The following is a 19593-nucleotide window of genomic DNA, read 5'->3' as shown; positions in this document are numbered from 1 at the left end:
TTTTGGCTTTTTGGCCTCGGAAGTCCTTTAATGGCTCCAATGCTCTAGCGATCAAGCACCCATACATTGTTTAGTTTTCGGTATCGATACTGAGCCGAGTCCATCATAATGATGGAAACTGGCAGATATCGATGCCACAACATAACCACCCAATCAATTGTATTGAAATCGGTTGGAAGGATCGATTGGGCATGCTGGAAAATCTCAAGTGGATGAAAAACTGATGCTTAATATAACAAACGGATCTGTTTAACCCAGTGATGTCCAAAGCCCGAGAGAGTGAGAGATCTGTCTGTTGGTCGATCGGCCACCAAAATCGCTAGATGTATGGGCACCTTAAAACCGATTATCTCATCCAATCGCCGACAAGAAACAAATGTTCAATCCCGTGCGCAGAGGTTTCTACAGGTGGTTCCAGGTTCCCTCGATTGCCCAACGCTCTCAGTGAATAATCCCCCCCCCCCCCAGAGGAGGAGGAGCTCCGCAGGTAAATTTACTCAGCCGGAAAATCCGCAGAAAAATCCCCGCAAGAATTTTTGGAATAGTTTGTGAACAAGACGGTCTCAGAGAAACCTGAAAGTTGAGTCGGTCACGTGACAGCAGAGAGCTCCGCTAACATAAAGCCAACCTGTCCTGTCACTGCGCACAGCCTTTCCTGGGGGAGCAGAGACCGCACAGACCGCACAGAGGGTATAAGAGACCGCACAGAGACTGAAGAGACCGCACAGAGACTGAAGAGACCGCACAGAGACTGAAGAGACTGCACAGAGACTGAAGAGACTGCAAAAAACGCACAGAGACCGCACAGAGACTGCAAAGACCGCACTCAGGGCCGGTGCACAACAAAAAGCGCTACCGTAATCGCAAACGCTCAGCGCTTTTTGAAGTGATATTTCTAGACGATTCTAGGCAAGTGCCTAGCGATTTTTGGAGTGTTTTTTATTTTTTTTTGTTACAGTGGAGCTGGAACTGAACAGCTTCTGTAACAAAAACGCTTGGAAAATCTCTCTGTTCTAGCGCTTTTCAGAGTGATTTTCCACGTTCCTAAACTTAACATTGAGGCTGAATCGCCTCAGAAATCAGCAGAAATGCTGCAGGACCCACGTTTGCGTTTTGGGAGAAGATCACATTGCTCTGGTGTGCTCCATCCCATTCTAATACATTAGCCAATTGCTTTTCAAAGCACAAGCATTTTTTAAAAACGCTCAGAACCGCTCTTGGTGTGCAGCAGCCCAGAGAGTTATAGAAACTGCACAGAGACTGCAGCGACCACACAGAGACTGCAGCGACCACACAGAGACTGCAGCGACCACACAGAGACTGCAGCAACCACAAACAGAGTATATATAGACCACAAAGACTGCAGAGACAGCACAGAGAGTTTAGAGATCGCACAGAGACTAAAGAGACTGCACAAAGAGTTGTTGAGACCGCATAGAGGCTATTGAAACCGCACAGAGAGTATAAAGACCACTCACAGACTGCAGAATCCGCTCAGAGACTGCTCAGACCACACATAGAGAGAGACCGCACACAGAGATGATAAAGATGACACACAGAGTATAGAGACCACACAGAGGCTGCACACCACAGACAGGCATCACAGGTAAGTGGATCTCAGTCTCCCGCTGGGAACAGCACAAACACTTAAAGGACAACTGAAGTGAGAAGATAGACAGTATATGGAGGCTGTCATATTTAATTCTCTTTAAACAATACCAGTTGCCTGGCTGCAGTAGTGTCACACCAGAAACAAGCATGCAGCTAATCTTGCCAGATCTGATAATAATGTCGGAAACACCTGATCTGCTGCATGCTTGTTCAGCAGAAGCGGGCTCCTCCCCTTCCACTTTCTGCACAGGTAAACTGAGAAGCAATGTTACTCAGCTGGCTAGTGCACACTTGAATGTGTTTCCCCCATGCAGATAGAAACAGACAGCAGTGAAGCACTGCAGGCATTTTCTCTATCAATTTCATTAGCTTCTGTGATAAAGCGTGCATGTTTCACACATACAGACACACATTGGCTCATGTGCAATTCACTTTTTCACCTCTGAGTTTTTTCCTAGGTGAGATTTTCACACGTTGCCATAAAATGCCTTTTAAACCACCAGCAGGGAAGAAAATGCTCAAAATAAATGTAATAGTACCTTTTCACCAACTCTTGGTTATTTTTTTAATTGTAAAATGCTGAAAAGTTATGTTTTAGAGAAGATAAAAATTATCTCCTAGGAGATAACTCAGGGGAAAAAGTGAACTGCATATGGCCCATAGTGTGCAGAAATCGCATACAGAAAACCATAGACAAGTGTGCTCCCAGCCTCAGCTTATTACACTCACTCTGTCCATCTCTGATGGAGCTGAACTGGCTCTGCAGACTCCTCCAGCATCACTACAGTACACAGCACTTGGGGAGGGGTGGAGAGGCTGGGGGCGGGGCTCTGCAGACTTTTCCAGTATCACTACAGTACACAGCACTTGGGGAAGCGGTGGAGATGCTGGGGGCGGGGCTCTGCAGACTCCTTCAGCATCACTACAATACACAGCACTTGGGGAGGGGTAGAGAGACTGGGGGCGGGGCTCTGCAGACTTCTCCTCAATCACTACAGTACACAGCACTTGGGGAAGCGGTGGAGAGGCTGGGGGCGGTGCTCTGCAGACTCCTCCAGCATCACTACAGTACACAGCACTTGGGGAAGCGGTGGAGAGGCTGGGGGCGGGGCTCTGCAGACTCCTCCAGCATCACTACAGTACACAGCACTTGGGGAAGCAGTGGAGAGGCTGGGGCTCTGCAGACTCCTCCAGCATCACTACAGTACACAGCACTTGGGGAAGCGGTGGAGAGGCTGGGGGCGGGGCTCTGCAGACTCCTCCAGCATCACTACAGTACACAGCACTTGGGGAAGCGGTGGAGAGGCTGGGGGCGGGGCTCTGCAGACTTCTCCTGCATCACTACAGTACACAGCACTTGGGGAAGTGGTGGAGAGGGTGGGGGCTGTACACAAGAGCCTGAAAAGGGACTTTCTACCAATCTTTGTCTACAAAACTTTGTTTTGATTCATTATCAGTGGCTGAGCAAATGCAGTCATTAGAACAACTGTGCAGAAAGTTTTTCCTCTCCGAGCCCTTAGTTGTCTGTCTCTCAGGACGGGGAAAAGAAACTTCTCCCACAATTGGGCCCCCCTGCGGCTGCATCCCTTGCAGGGTCTATTGCTACGCCCCTGTTGTTCACGGTCTGTGGCTGAAAGTATTAGGCCCTGTTCATATTATGTGCGTGTGGAAAACGTGCAGAACGCATGTAGTAAACGCACTGGAAAAACGCATGCGTTTGTACGCGTTTGTACGCGTTTTTGTAATGCGTTTGTATGCGTTTTTTCCTTATGCGTTTTTGATCATACCTGGAAGAGTCCTACACTTCCGACGAGAAACGCACCTCCGAATACGCATACAAAAACGCATGCCATGCGTTTTTAGTGCGCGCCCATTGACTTTCATTATAATGCGTTTCTGTGCGCGACGCACAGAAATGCATCCAACTATGCGTTTCTGCCACGCATACGTTTGCCACGCGTATATGTGAACGAGGGCCATACCTTTGCATTGATTTTTCTGGCCCTCGCAAAACGCACACAAAACGCGTACCTTAAAAACGGACACAAACGCGTGCAGTGTGAACGGGGCCTTAGAGGCAGAGGATCAGCAGGACAGCCAGGCAACTGGTATTGCTTAAAAAGGAAATAAATATGGCAGCCTCGACATTCCTCTCGTTTCAGGTGTAAGAGACCCCAGAAGACCCAAATAAAATTATTTTTAAGATATTTGTTAGAAATTCAAAAATAGACTTATTGACATATTAGCTGGACATTCTCTAGTCTTCGTAAAACTACATGTCAGTAAAATTATCTCAGTTTCTCTTTTGCAGCCAGTGAAGCTGATTAGTGGCGTAGCTAAGGAGCTGTGGGCCCCGATGCAAGTTTTACAGTGGGGCCCCCCAAGCACTCTATACAGAACAATTGATACGACGCACCAAAACCTGCCAATGGCAACTACAGTGTCAGAGGTGCAAGAAGGGGATGGGGAACAGTTTGTTAATGATTACCACTATTCAAAGTGATTATTATGAGCACAGGACCAATAGAGAGCTAATACTGCAGTTGAGGGAGGGCCCTTTGGGGCCCCGATGCAGTTGCTACCTCTGCACCTGCTATTGCTACGCCCCTGAAGCTGATGGTATAGGCACATATTACTCCTCTTCCAATCATGGCAACAGTACTCCCATTCTGAGTAGAGATTGCCTAGAAGCTCCCACATTGCTGCGTGAGTAAGGCCCCATACACACATCAGACCATAGTCTTTGGAAAATGAAACATCACAGACCAATCTTACCACCCTTCATGTAGTATGAGAGCCATACCCTACACAGTCTATTTTATGGAGCTGAACTCCACATCAGGACAAAATCTTGGCAAGATGCTGCACACACAGATGCTGTACAGACACAAAAGATCAATATCTGCAAAAGATCTGTTCCTGCCAAAGATCCGTTCCTGCAAATTGCAATGATAGTCTATGAGATCTGCAGATCATCATACACACATGATTTAACTGACATTCATCTGCAGATCTGCAGATCTGAAAATCCATCCTGGTGGATCTGATCTGCAGATGAATGTCAGTTAAATCATGTGTGTATGATGATCTGCAGATCTCATAGACTATCATTGCAATTTGCAGGAATGGATTTTTGGCAGGAACAGATCTTTTGCAGAGACTGATCTTTTGTGTCTGTACAGCATCTGTGTGTGCAGCATCTTGCAAAGATTTTTTTCTGATGTGGAGTTCAGCTCCATAGAAAAGACTGTGTAGAGTATGGCTCTCATACTACATAAAGGGTGGTAAGATTGGTCTGTGATCTTTCAGTTTCCAAAGACTATAGTCTGATGTGTGTATGTGGCCTAAGGCTGTGCACACATTCTGAGTGCTTTCTGAGAGCTTTTCTGACCCTCAGAGCTTTCTGAGCGTTTTTAAAGAAAAAATACTCCCATTGACTTGTATTAAAATCGCGATAAAATCGCTGTGACCGCATTTGAGGGCTAGTTCAAATACCGATTTGCGGCTCAAAATTTCGAATTTTTACCACAATTTGCGATTGTGATTCATGTTCAATACAATGAGAATTACAAGGCAATAGCCCCCAAAGCGCTGCATGATTGATACAAATCACAAACTCTGCGGTGAGAATGCATCCACAGGGAAATCCAGAACGCTACCAAAGTGCCCAGTGTGAAACGTTGTGATTCTTGTTCTACTGAACAGGAATCAAAAATAACGGTAAAAATGCAAAAATTTCGAATCGCAAATTGCCATAGTGATTCACGATTTGTGCTTCAGATGTGAACTAGCCCTTAAATTGCCGCAATTTTGTTTTTAAAATTGCGGTCGCAGCATTCTTACCGCAATTTTAATGCAAGACAATGGGATTGCTTTTTAAAAACCGCTCAGAAAGCACTGAGGTTCAGAAATACACTCAGAAACGACTCACAGTGTGTCTACAGCATGATTGGCTGAGCAGAGCAGGAGCCCTTGTCACTAATTTTATTACACCTGCACCACACCCCTGACAGGAGACAGTTTTAGGACTCCCATGCGGTGCTTTCTGTAGGAAACACTGTGGATTGGCTGAGATTTATGTGCACAAGAAGCATTGAGCTGAGCTGAATGCCTTCTGTTTTCTCAAAAAAAAAAAGTGACATTTCCTTTAAAGGACAACTGAAGTGAAAAAAATATGGAGGCTGCCATATTTATTCCCTTTTAAACAATACCAGTTGCCTGGCAGCCCTGCTGATCTATCTGGCTGCGGTAGTGTCTGACTCACACCAGAAACAAGCATGCAGCTAATCTTGCAGATCTGACAATGTCAGAAACACCTGATTTGCTGCATGCTTGTTCAGGGGCTATGGCTAAAAGTATTAGAGGCAGAGGATCAGCAGGATGAAATAACTATGGCAGCCTCCATATTCCTCTCACTTCAGTTGTCCTTTAAAACCAAATAGGGAGATGCTGCAGGTAGCTATTCAAGAGCATATGCTTGATCAGGGCACCTGTTTAAAAAGGCGCAGGCAGTGTTTACGGGCGTTCAAACGGTGCGACCGCCTAGGGCATCGGGCGGAGCGGCAGGAGGGAGGGCGCAATGGCAGGGGGAACGGGCATAGCAGAGTTTCAACTCACCTTCCGCGATCCCCACACGCACGCAGCTTTTATCTTCTTCCTGTCGCGGCGTCTGTCGTGTTGGTAACAGCGCCCCCCTGTGATGACGTAACCGCATGTCATCACAGGGGGTCACTCTTACCAATGCGATGGACGCCGGGACAGGAAGAAGATAAAGGCTGCGTGGTTGTGGGATCGCGGAAGGTGAGTTGAAACTCCTCTATGCCCACATCCCCACTCCTATGCTTGGCTACCTGTGTACTGGAGGCACCTACCCAGAGCCGGGACAAGGTCCTCCAGCACCCAAGGCTGACACACCAAAGTGTCCCCCTCCATCCCTGCCACCCCAGCCATCACACACTGATTGCTATTAGACTAAGAGGCGCCACAAGGCCCACAAGCTCCCCAACACCTTAATATCTAATTATATGGCTTGCAGTCACTGCCATGTATCCCCTTTTCTTATTTCTTTCTGCTTCAAACACAATTAGGAATGACAGCTGAATGAATTGTGCCCCCCCTCCTACACTGCGCCCTGAGGCTGGAGCCTCTCCAGCCTATGCCTCGGCCCGGCCCTGCACCTACCTATCTAACATATACTGCGGGCACCTACCTATCTAGCCTATACTGGGGGCAACCGTATGGGCTATCCATACTGGGGGACCTATAGCTGGCTACCTATAGTGCGTGTGTGTGTGTTTTATGAGAGATGGGCAGGGGCATAGGGCATGTTTCAGAGAGACTGCAGGCAGATGCGTGGTGTGGTCAGGTAATAGTCATGGACAGAATCCAAAGACATAACAACAAAAGCTGTTTAGGTGATAACTTTATTGATTGAGGGCCTGTTTCGACTGCCACAGTTTCCACACTGAATCCGCAGAGATTACCTGCAGGCAGATCGCGCGGGGAAACTCTTTCATATGGTACAATGGCGCCGCCGGCCGAATGCGATTCGGCTGGCATTGCCATCCGAAATGGTGCAGGAGGCTGCGAATCCCACAGCCGTGCAGTGGCACAACTGATGGGATTTGTCTGCGTAGCCGCAGACACGTGCGAAACGGGCCCTAAACGTACAAGATTTCTTTGCAAGCTTTCCAAACTTTAAGTTTCTTCTTCAGGCATGTTTCAGAATTGGATCAGAACCATATGTACTAGCCGACCCGCGTCGTAGCATACGCCGCATCTTCTATCTATCTAATAGAGTACGTGCCTCAACCTTGAAGCAAGAAGAATAAAGGTGGGTACACACATCAGATAAAAGTCTTTGGAAAATCAAAGATCACAGACCAATCTTACCACCCTTCATGTAGTATGAGAGCCATACTCTACACAGTCTATTCTATGGAGCTGCACTCCCCATCAGATAGAAATCTTACCCCCTTCCATGTAGTATGAGAGCCATACCTACACAGTCTATTCTATGGAGCTGCACTCCCCATCAGACAGAAATCTTACCCCCTTCCATGTAGTATGAGAGCCATACCTACACAGTCTATTCTATGGAGCTGCACTCCCCATCAGACAGAAATCTTACCCCCTTCCATGTAGTATGAGAGCCATACCTACACAGTCTATTCTATGGAGCTGCACTCCCCATCAGACAGAAATCTTACCCCCTTCCATGTAGTATGAGAGCCACACCTACACAGTCTATTCTATGGAGCTGCACTCCCCATCAGATAGAAATCTTACCACCCTTCATGTAGTATGAGAGCCATACCTACACAGTCTATTCTATGGAGCTGAACTCCCCATCAGCTAGAAATCTTTGCAAGATGCTGCACACACAGATGCTGTACAGACACAAAAGATCAGTATCTGCAAAAGATCAGTTCCTGCAAAAGATCAGTACCTACAAAATATATTCATAGTCTATATCTGCAGATCTCATACACACCTTGTTTAACGGACAATCATCTGCAGATCAGATCAACCAGGATGGATCTTTGGATCTGCAGATGATTGTCTGATCTGCAGATGAATGTCCGTCAAACAAGGTGTGTATTATGCTGGGCATACATGGTACATTTTCTACCGTGTAATCGAGCGCTTTCTTATTTTCCACTCGTTTCTTCTTTTGTCCTGCCCGCCGGTATCGAGCGCAGAATCGATCTGGCGGGGTATCAGACACGTCGGAAATTATCAATCGAGCCATCAGCGGCTCGATTACATGGTAGAAAACATACCGTGTATGCCCAGCATGAGATCTGCAGATATCATAGACTATGAATGCATTTTGCAGAAACTGATTTTTTGCAGGAACAAATCTTTTGCAGATACTGATCTGTTGCATGTGTACAGCATCTTTGTGTGCAGCATCTTGCAAAAAATGTTATCTGATGGGGAGTTCAGCTCCATAGAATAGACTGTGTAGAGTATGGCTCTCATACTACATGAAGGGTGTAACATTGGTCTGTGATCTTTCATTTTCCAAAGACTTTTATCTGATGTGTGTACCCACCTTTAGGCTTTCCATTAGAAAATGTATGCGTGCTCAAACACCAAGTTTAACCCTAGCAAGTCTGGCTTTCCAAATCTGGCCTAATTGGCTATTAATGAGGCAATGCTCATGCAAATATGCATTTGCTTTCGCATGCCAAACTATGCAGGGTCAAAAAACCAATACTGCAAAGCGGTCGCCCTGCGGGAATAAGTTCATGCTACATTAGCACTATCCAGGAGCGCCACGGGGAGGATTCCCAATGCCCCCCTTTTTATACAACCGGAGGGACCGCAGGGTCCCAGGCTCTCTCACTGCCTGGGAACCACAGTGGCACCCCGGAGGCTGGGTGGCGCAGCCGACCCCCCCCCCCCCCCCAAGTGTGGCCAGCGCCAGGGAGAGCCGTCCGCACCCACCTCCCAATATTAAAAACAGGCACTTACCTTAACGTCCATTGCGTTCTGCTACATGCGCATTAATTTTCTCATGGAAAGCATTTTTTGCAGTTTGTATCCTTTGGAGGCAGGTGGTGGATGGCTTGCTCTGGTGGTGTGAGCCCTGGAGTGAGTAGTCTGCGCCTGTCCTCCCTCCCCCCCCCCCCCCTCTGGAGTGTTGTATGTGAGCCAGCCCTGAGCTCTAAAGCTTGGGGTGACCCATGCTTCACTCCTTTCTCATGTGGTGCCCCCAAGTTAATGTGCATGTAGCAGAACGCAATGGACGTTAAGGTAAGTGCCTGTTTCTAATATTGGGAGGTGGGTGCAGACGGCTCTCCCGGCACTGGCCACGCTTGGGGGGGGGGGGGGGGGGTCGCCTGCACCACCTAGCCTCCCCCTCCGGGATGCCGCTGTGGTTCCCAGGCAGTGAGAGAGCCTGGGACCCGCGGTCCCCCCGGTTGTATAAAAAGGGGGCATTGGGAATCCTCCCTGTGGCGCTCCTGGATAGTGCTAATGTAGCATGTAGCAGTTTCGCATCAAAAATCCCATTTTCGTTTTTGGCGAATTTTCACGAAAATCTTCAGAAATATTTGCGTTTTCGACCAGCATCGAAAATTCATTGTATGTGGATGCTTATGCCCTTATGCAGAAAAATGTCCACAATAATCCGCATGGAAATTCAGTCTATGCGGAAGTTTATACGGAAAAATGTCCGCAATGATGCGCAAGAAACTTCTCTGAATGCGGACGCTAATGCCCTTATGCGGAAAATGTCAGCAATAATACGCAAGTAACGCGAAAATGACTGGCATTAGGCGAAAATTAACGCGAAAAAATTAGATGGAAAATTTGCTTGTCAAAACGAAATTAGGCGAAAATTCGGTAAAAATTTGTCGAAACAAATTTTTGCATTTTCGCTCATCACTGGCATGTAGCAGGGCGACCGCTTTGCGGTATTGGCTTTTTGACCCTGCATAGTTTGGCATGCAAAAGCATATTTGCATGAGCATTGCCTCATGAATAGCCAATTAGGCCAGATTTGCAAAGCCAGACTTGCTAGGGTAGGCCTCTTTACCACGGACAGTTGATAGGCAGTAAAATGCCTCTCAAACTCTTACAACTGCTCACTACTGCCCGGTAACAGCTTGCTGCTGCCTGTTAACAGCTTGCTGCTGCCTGTTAACAGCTTGCTGCTGCCTGTTAACAGCTTGCTGCTGCCTGGTAACAGCTTGCTGCTGCCTGGTAACAGCTTGCTGCTGCCTGGTAACAGCTTGCTGCTGCCTGGTAACTGCTTGCTGCTGCCTGGTAACTGCTTACTGCTGCCTGGTAACTGCTTACTGCTGCCTGGTAACAGCTGGCTGCTGCCTGGTAACAGCTGGCTGCTGCCTGGTAACAGCTGGCTGCTGCCTGGTAACAGCTGGCTGCTGCCTGGTAACAGCTGGCTGCTGCCTGGTAACTGCTTGCTGCTGCCTGGTAACTGCTTGCTGCTGCCTGGTAACTGCTTGCTGCTGCCTGGTAACTGCTTGCTGCTGCCTGGTAACTGCTTGCTGCTGCCTGGTAACTGCTTGCTGCTGCCTGGTAACTGCTTGCTGCTGCCTGGTAACTGCTTACTGCTGCCTGGTAACTGCTTACTGCTGCCTGGTAACAGCTTGCTGCTGCCTGGTAACTGCTTGCTGCTGCCTGGTAACTGCTTGCTGCTGCCTGGTAACTGCTTGCTGCTGCCTGGTAACTGCTTGCTGAGCACACAGCTCAACAGTCCGTGGAAAAGAGGCCTTAAACTTGGTAATTGAGCACGCATACATTTTCTCATGCAAAGTACTTCTTCTTCTTGCTCCAAGGTTGAGGCACTTAGGCCACATACAGACATCAGATCATAGTCTTTGGAAAATGAAAGATCACAGACCAATCTTACCACCCTTCCTGTAGTATAAGAGCCATACTCTACACAGTCTTTTCTATGGAGCTGAACTCCACATCAGGAAAAAATCTTTGCAAGATGCTGCACACACAGATGCTGTACAGACACAAAAGATCAGTATCTGCAAAAGATCTGTTCCTGCCAAAAATCCATTCCTGCAAATTGCAATGATAGTCTATGAGATCTGCAGATCATCATACACACATGATTTAACTGACATTCATCTGCAGATCTGAAAATCCATCCTGGTGGATCTGATCTGCAGATGGATGTCAGTTAAATCATGTGTGTATGATGATCTGCAGATCTCATAGACTATAATTGCAATTTGCAGGAATGGATTTTTGGCAGGAACAGATCTTTTGCAGATACTGATCTTTTGTGTCTGTACAGCATCTGTGTGTGCAGCATCTTGCAAAGATTTTTTCCTGATGTGGAGTTCAGCTCCATAGAAAAGACTGTGTAGAGTATGGCTCTTATACTACAGGAAGGGTGGTAAGATTGGTCTGTGATCTTTCATTTTCCAAAGACTATGGTCTGATGTCTGTATGTGGCCTAATAGTCTATTATATATATAGATGGTTCTGGTATGGTATGGCTCTGATCCAGTTCTGAAACATGCCTGAAAAAGAAACTTAAAGTTTTGAAAGCTTGCAAAGGAATCTTGTACAGTTAGTCATTAAAGGTATCACCTAAATAACTTTTGTTATGTCTTCGGACTGCAGGCAGAACCTATGGAGTTGGTTGTGTTTCACTCTGGCTGTCTGTTTCACACCGGGGGTCATTATGCGGCGATTGCATTTTGTTTTGTCGATTTTCGATGTGAAATAGCCCTTAGGTAGACTTTGTGTGGGGTAACAGGTGCAGAGCTGTCCATGTAATGCGATAGGACTGACCCTCCATTGTACGTCTGTCAAACCCATCATTACGCATTATACAAGGTTATACAAGGTTGTTATCGATTGTCACACCCTGATGGGCTTATTAGGTCCGCTACGACCTCTACGATGTGAAAGCACCACAAATACATCTCCCGCTGTTACTGGGAAGTTTCTGAAGTTTGTGATGTCAATATATGGTATAATAAATGTGACCAGAACTAACAGAGTTCACTTCACCCCTCCTGAAAGTGGCCTACAGCTGACAGACGTCATTTAGGCCCAGTACACACCAAAAACCTCTAGCAGATCTGCAAAACGCTAGAGGTCTTTGAAGCAGATTTTCAGAGCGATTTTAGGCATGTTAGGCCCCATTTACACTTGCAAAACGCTAGCGCTTTTGCTTTGGCGATTTTTGGCAATTAACGCGGGAAAAAAATTCACACCTGCTGATTTTTCGCGATCGCGAATAGCGCTTCTATAGCACTAAACGCGATCATCGGGAAATCGCCTGAAAATGGTGCAGGATAAAAATGTGCATTTGGAGATTTGCGTTAATCGCCAACGATTAACGCAAATCGCCCAAGTGAGAATGGGCCCATAGGGTATTATGGCACGAGCGCTTTAAAAAGCACTATCGCTTGAGTGTTTTTGCCAAAATCGCCGGATGTAAACGGGGCGAGAGGTTTTCTAGACATGCCTAGCGGTTTTTGGAGCGTTTTTGTGTAGCAGATTTCATATATTGTTACAGTAAAGCGGTTACTGAACAGCTACTATAACAAAAACGCCTGGAAAACCGCTCTGATCTAGCGTTTTTCAGAGCAGTTTTCCACTTTCCTATACTTTACACTGAGGCAGAAACGCGTCTGTAAACCGCAAAAATGCTGCAGGACCCACGTTTGCGGTTTGCTTAAAACCTCAAAACGCTGGTGTGCACCATCCAATTGAGATACATTAGCCAAGCGTTTTCACAAGCGGCAGCGGTTTTGAAAACGCTACCAAAAATGCTTGGTGTGCACCAGCCCTTATGCTACGTTTCCACTGTGGTCTGAATTTTTTGCATCCCAAAAATTGTAAGTGATTTTTCTGATTGGCAAAAAAAAAAAATCACATGTAAATTTGTGTGCGTTTTATGTGAAATGTCGGACGCAAAATTTTGCATTAGTTAACAATTACATAATCTGCCTAGAGACCGCTTAGTCATGACGGCTGACAACTTCCTGTAACCATGCTGGGTATAAAGTGAATTATAAGCCAATTCGAGCAATTAACGAGAAAATTCGCATTGCTATCCAATGCCATCGAAAAGCATTATACGCGAATCGTGGATGATACACGCAAAATATCAGAAAAAAAATGAAGCAGGACCACTTTTTTTTTCGATCAATTACGAAAAATTCCCATTGAATGGAAGCTTACCCATTCACTACCATTTGTTGCTACACTAATGCAAATTTTCTATGTGAAAAATCTGCTGTAAAACGCACAAGTGGAGACATAGGCCTCAATTCACTAAGCTTAACCAGCTGAGCGGTCTGGACGAGCTCAGCTCGTCCAACACCGCCAGCGGCTGCCGCTCAGGCCCTGCTGGGCCGATTTTAATGAAATAAAAAGCAGCACACGCAGCCGGCACTTTGCCAGTCGCGTGTGCTGCCTGATCGCCGCCGCTCTGCGGCGATTCGCCGCGAGCAGCGGCGAAAGAGGGTCCCCCCAGCCGCCTGAGCCCAGCGTAGCCGGAACAAAAAGTTCCGGCCAGCGCTAAGGGCTGGATCGGAGGCGGCTGACGTCACGACGTCGGCTGACGTCGATGACGTCACGACGTCGGCTGACGTCGATGACGTCACTCCGCTCGTCGCTATGGCGACGATATAAGCAAAACAAGGAAGGCCGCTCATTGCGGCCTTCCTTGTTTATTCTGGGCGCCGGAGGCGATCGGAAGATCGCCTCCGGAGCGCCCTCTAGTGGGCTTTCATGCAGCCAACTTTCAGTTGGCTGCATGAAATAGTTTTTTTTTTATTTAAAAAAAACCCTCCCGCAGCCACCCTGGCGATTTAATCAGAACGCCAGGGTGGTTAACTCCTGTCTTTAATAACTCTTCTGAGCTGTTTTACAGTTATCACCATGGCGGTATAATTGTGATAACTGTAAAACAGCTCTGAAGAGTTATTAAAGACAGGAGTTAAGCTTAGTGAATTGAGGCCATAGCCTTAAAGAGAAACTCCGACCAAGAATTGAACTTTATCCCAATCAGTAGCGGATACCCCCTTTTACATGAGAAATCTATTCCTTTTCACAAACAGACTATCAGGGGGCGCTGTATGACTGATATTGTGGTGAAACCCCTCCCACAAGAAACTCTTGAGTACGTACCCCTGGCAGTTTCCTATCTGTAAACCTTGCTGCATTGTGGGAAATAGCTGTTTACAGCTGTTTCCAACTGCCAAACAAACATGCAGCAGCTACATCACCTGCTCACAGTAAGAATGTCACCATGTAATAAATGTCAGGATGTAAATCAGGGATTTAAAAGATTTTACAATGGGCAAACACTGACTAAATCATTTATACATAATTATTGTAAAAATGAAGCACTTTTTTATTACATTATTTTCACTGGAGTTCCTCTTTAAAGGACCTCTGTCGTGAAAATTTTAAAATTTAAAATACATGTAAACATATACAGATTAGAAGTATGTTTCTTTCAGAGTAAAATGAGCCATAAATGACTTTTCTCCTATGTTGCTGTCACTTAAAGTAGGTAGTAGAAATCTGCCATTACCAACAAATTTTGGACAAGCCCATCTTCTCATGGGGGGGTCTCAGGGTTTTCTTTATTTTTCAAAGCATTTAGTGAATGGCAGTTGCTTTGTCCAACTGCCAAAAAAGTGTGCAGCTAGCTGGGAGGCTGGCCAGCATCATTGTATAAATCTTTTTCAGGCAGTGTCTTTATAAAGAATAAATGTCATGCTGAGAATCCCTCATGAAGAGATGGACTAACCCAAAACCTGTCGGTAATGTCAGATTTCTACTTCCTACTGTAAGTAACAGCAACATACTCTCTGGAAGACATATACTTCTTATTTGTATGTGTTTCAAATTTTAAGATTTTCCTGACAGTTCCTCTTTAAAGAAACAATTCTTGGGTTTATAGGTGAATCATTGTAGAGCTCTTATATACCCCCTTCAGCAATCTGCCACGCTGTCCCAAAAGTCAGAGTAGGCCCCAAAGTGATGACAGCCCCCTTGGCTTCAAGGTTGACTACCAATGATCCCCCCTTAAGGTACCCATACATCTAGCAATGTATGGCCAGAATGACCATGACACAGATCTCAAATCTGATTGGAGAAAGATCTGTCGGCTGACCATACACTGCACAACAATTCCCAATAGATTTCATCAGCATGACCTCTATCAGGAATCGGTCTAGCAATGCCGCCTGCCTGACTGCTCCCAAATGTAAAATGTGCCCATGTGCAGTGTAAATCCTCACCTCTCCCGCTGGCATGACTACCGACCTCATCCCCATCACCCCATCTGCCGTTACCGCGAGCGCCACCATGTGTGGCGTGTGTGACATCACTGCGCCTGGTGCCACACAGGGGTGACAGGGGAGGAGGCTGGGAGTCACCCCAACGGGTCAGGTGAGAATTCATACTGCACATGGGTACTGGGGGGGGGGGGGGGATCAGCGGCCGGTCAAGGTTCCATCGCAAATGTAGGCCAATGCGATATCGCACACCGTTGCCGCGCACTAAATCGAGCACATCAGACCAAGATTTTTCAGCTTGTCCAATCAATGTTTTCAACCGTTTTCATCCAGAAAACGAAAGAATCATCCATCAGGCGGATATGTTGCGGCACTGATTTTCATCCAGTTCTATAAAATTATCAAATCGGATGGTCGATCGGGCCACAGAATTGCTAGATGTAGGGCCAGCTCTACTATTGTCCGTTATAACTAGAGGCTGATAGAGATCCTGTCATGTCCCCAGTCACTGAAGGGGTTGTCGTCGTACAGACAGAGATATAAGTTATCTGAACTAACCAGTGAAAGATGGGGAATCCACCTGACTCCTCAGATCAGAAGACACTATGGATGAGAGTGGTTGGAGTTCACCCTGAAACCGGAGGGGCCTAGCCTGATTTCAGCACCACGATATGTAATGAGGGGAAACATATTGAATTGCTAGGGTGTCTATCAGTGTAGCAGGAAATGTGGGCATCCGCTAGCAGCAAAGTGTGGGGGCAGCCACAGGCGCCAATTGAAATGGCGGTATTGAGGGGAAATTTGGATGCCTGTGGTGCCCAATAAATTTCCCCTTAATACCGCTTCAATGGGCATCGGTGGCGGTACCCAAAATACCCCTTAATGCCACTATTTCAATGGGCACCTATGGCCTATTTTGCAGCGATTGGTGGAGGGGGGGGGGGGGGGGTTAAGGTCAGACGTGGGAGTGGGTTACGTTTAGGCGTGGGGTGGGTTAAGGTTAGACATCAGGTAAGATGTCTGTGCAGGGAGATGGTTAGGCGTAAGGAAAGGTGTCTGTGAGGGAGGGGGGATCAGCATGAGGGGGGTTTCTGTGTGAGAGTAGGGTTAGGGTTAGGCGTAAGGAAAGGTGTCTGTGAGGCAGGGGGGATCAGCATGAGGGGGGGGGGTTCTGTGTGAGAGTAGGATTAGGGTTAGGCGTAAGGAAAGGTGTCTGTGAGGGAGGGGGGATCAGCATGAGGGGGGGGGGGGGTTCTGTGTGAGAGTAGGGTTAGGGTTAGGCCTAAGGAAAGGTGTCTGTGAGGGAGGGGGATCAGCATGAGGGGGGGGGGGGGGTTCTGTGTGAGAGTAGGGTTAGGGTTAGGCCTAAGGATAGGTGTCTGTGAGGGAGGGGGATCAGCATGAGGGGGGTTCTGTGTGAGAGTAGGGTTAGGGTTAGGCGTAAGGAAAGGTGTCTGTGAGGGAGGGGGAATCAGCATGAGGGGGGGGGGGGGGGGGTTCTGTGTGAGAGTAGGGTTAGGGTTAGCTATAGTAAAATACTTTCCTTCTTTACACTTTAAGAGTAGAGTATCTGCTTTCCATGGCACCCCAAATTTCCAGGCGCCCTTATTTTGTTTGCATTCATCAGGCCCAATACCAAGTCACATTTCATTCTGAGAGTCTATTCCTTTTTATATACATTCTTTTATTATTATAGGTGGTCTTCTGAAAGTGGCGGGCAGGAAGACAGTAGACCAGCACTGCTGTAGCTTGCACTGCCATGTATGGCACCCGGGTTTGAGGGGCTTTTTGGAAGTTCTAAAAGTTGTAAACATCTCTAAAGACGAGGCATTAGAGTACTGCACTTGTTGGTTATCATGGATGACATAAGCTGTTCCTCTGTCCAGCGTAACTAGATCCTTTTTCTGTCCTACAGGTGGGACAACGTGAAAGGTTAATTGCCGTGACTTCATCCCTAATCGGTTCTGCTAAAATCTCTCCCGGCATCTTCCTGTGTGACGGTGTCTCCACCCTCTCTTGGCTCAGCCTGGATTCCTCTACATGTGACTAGCAGAGTAAACCATTTGTGAGCCAAGTGACTCAGTCAATATTTGCCGGACCTGGGAGGAAAATGTCTTAGCAGCTCAGTTTGACGCAATGAGCTTGCTGCTTCGGAGACGGTGACTTTACACTATCCCAAGCTGTACTGATGTTTCCCTTCCATTGCCTGACTTACGGCCGATGTTCTTGACCATCTGGGGAGAAAGATGAAGGACCGTCTGGAGGAGCTGAAGAGCAGAATTGACCAAAATGAGTCAGATTTTGATGATACTTATGCATTTCACAATCCAGCCTTCCAGGTTTCTGAGCCCAGTAACATGGACTTGTTCTTTCAGGAGGTTGCTGTCCTCTCCCAAGCTCTGCAAAACCTCCGTGAGAAGGTGGAGAACATTGAGAAGAAGCAGGAAGAGGTGCTCTGCAGCACAACAGAGTCGAAGATCAGCCAAGGCAAGAAGGAGCTTCACCATATGAAAGACTTGCTGACATCAGACGCCAAAACCATCCAATCACAGCTGAGCCAGATGAAAGCCTCTCTGGGCCAAGACAACCAAACCTGGATGGTGGAAAACAGGATCCGGCATAGCCAATTCACTGTTTTGACCGGTAGGTACCGGGAAATCATGACTCAGCATTACATCAAGGAGACGAAGTACGTGGGGAAGCTGAAGGAGCAGATCGTGCGGCAGGCCGAGCTGGCCGGCTTGAATCTTCAGGAGGACGAAATCAACGAAATGATTGAAACCGCGACAGCTCCGCAGATTGTTGGGCACGGTCTGGAGATCCTCAAAGCCAAGCAGCACCTGGCAATGGCCCAGGAAAGACACAAGCAACTGCTGGACCTGGAAGCCCAGATAGTGGAACTGCACTCCCTATTCATCCAGATGGACCTTCTGGTGGTGGAACAGCAAGAGATCATCAACAATATTGAGTACAACGTCATAAACACCATGGACTACATCTCCCAGTCGAATGAGCAGGTGAAGAAAGCGCTGAAATACCAGAAACAGTCCAGGGTGGCCACCGCTGTGTCAGCCATCTTAGGACTTTGCGCATGTTGCACGTGCCTTTCCTGCATGTCGGCCGGAGCTGTGCGGTGAGAGCACGTGGCTGGACTGGTCCTTCCCTGGTGGAGGAACGTTGGAGCTATAAGTGGGCATTGTGATAGCGTTAAGGTGGCCCTCTCAATATGTGCAGCCTGGCACTGCCGCCTACATATTAGTACCACAAGTACAGCTGCAAGGATGTTTGATTGGTATCTCCCAAGTGCCTGGAAGACCTCAGAATACGACAGCCCTAATTCAATAAACTGCTTTCCTGAGATGTTTTCTCATCATATCTATAAACTAAGTTTTCAGCATTCAGCAAATGAAAAAAAAAATATTGAAAAAGAAGGTAAGAAATGGAATATCATTAATCTGGGGCAACCTGTTACAAGGAATTTTTTGGATTGCTGAAAGCTGGAAAGGTGTGGATAAGGTGAGAAGTTATCTCCTGCAGAAATGGTTAATGAATTGGAGAAATTGTTTGATGGAATTTATTTATTATTATTATTCTTTTATATACTGCGGAGACATTTTTTTTTTTAAAAACACTTTACAATTCACATCACTGATGATCTCCTCCAGAGGAGCTCACAATCGAATGTCCCTACTTCAATCTGGGGACCATTTTAAAGGAGAACTTTACCTGTATTTTTGTTTGTTTTTTGTTACTGTGACGTCTATAGTCGGAGAAGCTGCTGGTGACATGTGACATCCGTTCAGGACTCATTTTAGAATGAATATTATTTAAATATGTGTTTACAAAGACCCCGGAAGAGGCGGGGCATAGACAGGAAGTGATGTTGATATTATGTTACAGAATATCTAAAGGAAGTATTATCTGTTTAATGTAAATACAGCTCTTAGCTTAATGCTGATACTCTTGTTCCTGTTGTTAGTCCCATCATTGAACAAACATCGTTACTGCCATCATTAACTAACATTGGTACTTCTCATCAGTGGATCTAAAGTTGCTACTCCAATCATTGGATTTAAGGTGCCCATTAACAGTACAATTTCATTCTCAGATGATGCTCATCGATTTATGCGATTGTAAGTATATACAGTTGGAAGGTCATTATTAATCGTTCCCATAAACGAGTCAATTAGGACACTTTCTCTTTTCAGATACGATTGTAAAATCCAAC

The 19593-nt window shown here is 46.7% G+C and overlaps 1 protein-coding gene across 1 annotated transcript; it reads left to right on the top strand.

The window, feature by feature from the left end:
* The first annotated feature begins 14269 nt into the window (after positions 1-14269).
* On the top strand, positions 14270-18916 carry LOC137528651 (syntaxin-3-like). Its single transcript, XM_068250063.1, has 2 exons — positions 14270-14354; positions 17281-18916. Exon 2 carries the CDS (start codon positions 17612-17614, stop codon positions 18500-18502), a length of 891 nt encoding a protein of 296 aa, XP_068106164.1. The 5' UTR covers positions 14270-14354; positions 17281-17611; the 3' UTR covers positions 18503-18916.
* Positions 18917-19593: the final 677 nt, after the last annotated feature.

This window comes from Hyperolius riggenbachi, chromosome 8 (assembly GCF_040937935.1).
Source record: "Hyperolius riggenbachi isolate aHypRig1 chromosome 8, aHypRig1.pri, whole genome shotgun sequence".
Taxonomy (NCBI): domain Eukaryota; kingdom Metazoa; phylum Chordata; class Amphibia; order Anura; family Hyperoliidae; genus Hyperolius; species Hyperolius riggenbachi.
This window is presented reverse-complemented; position numbering and strand designations above follow the sequence as displayed.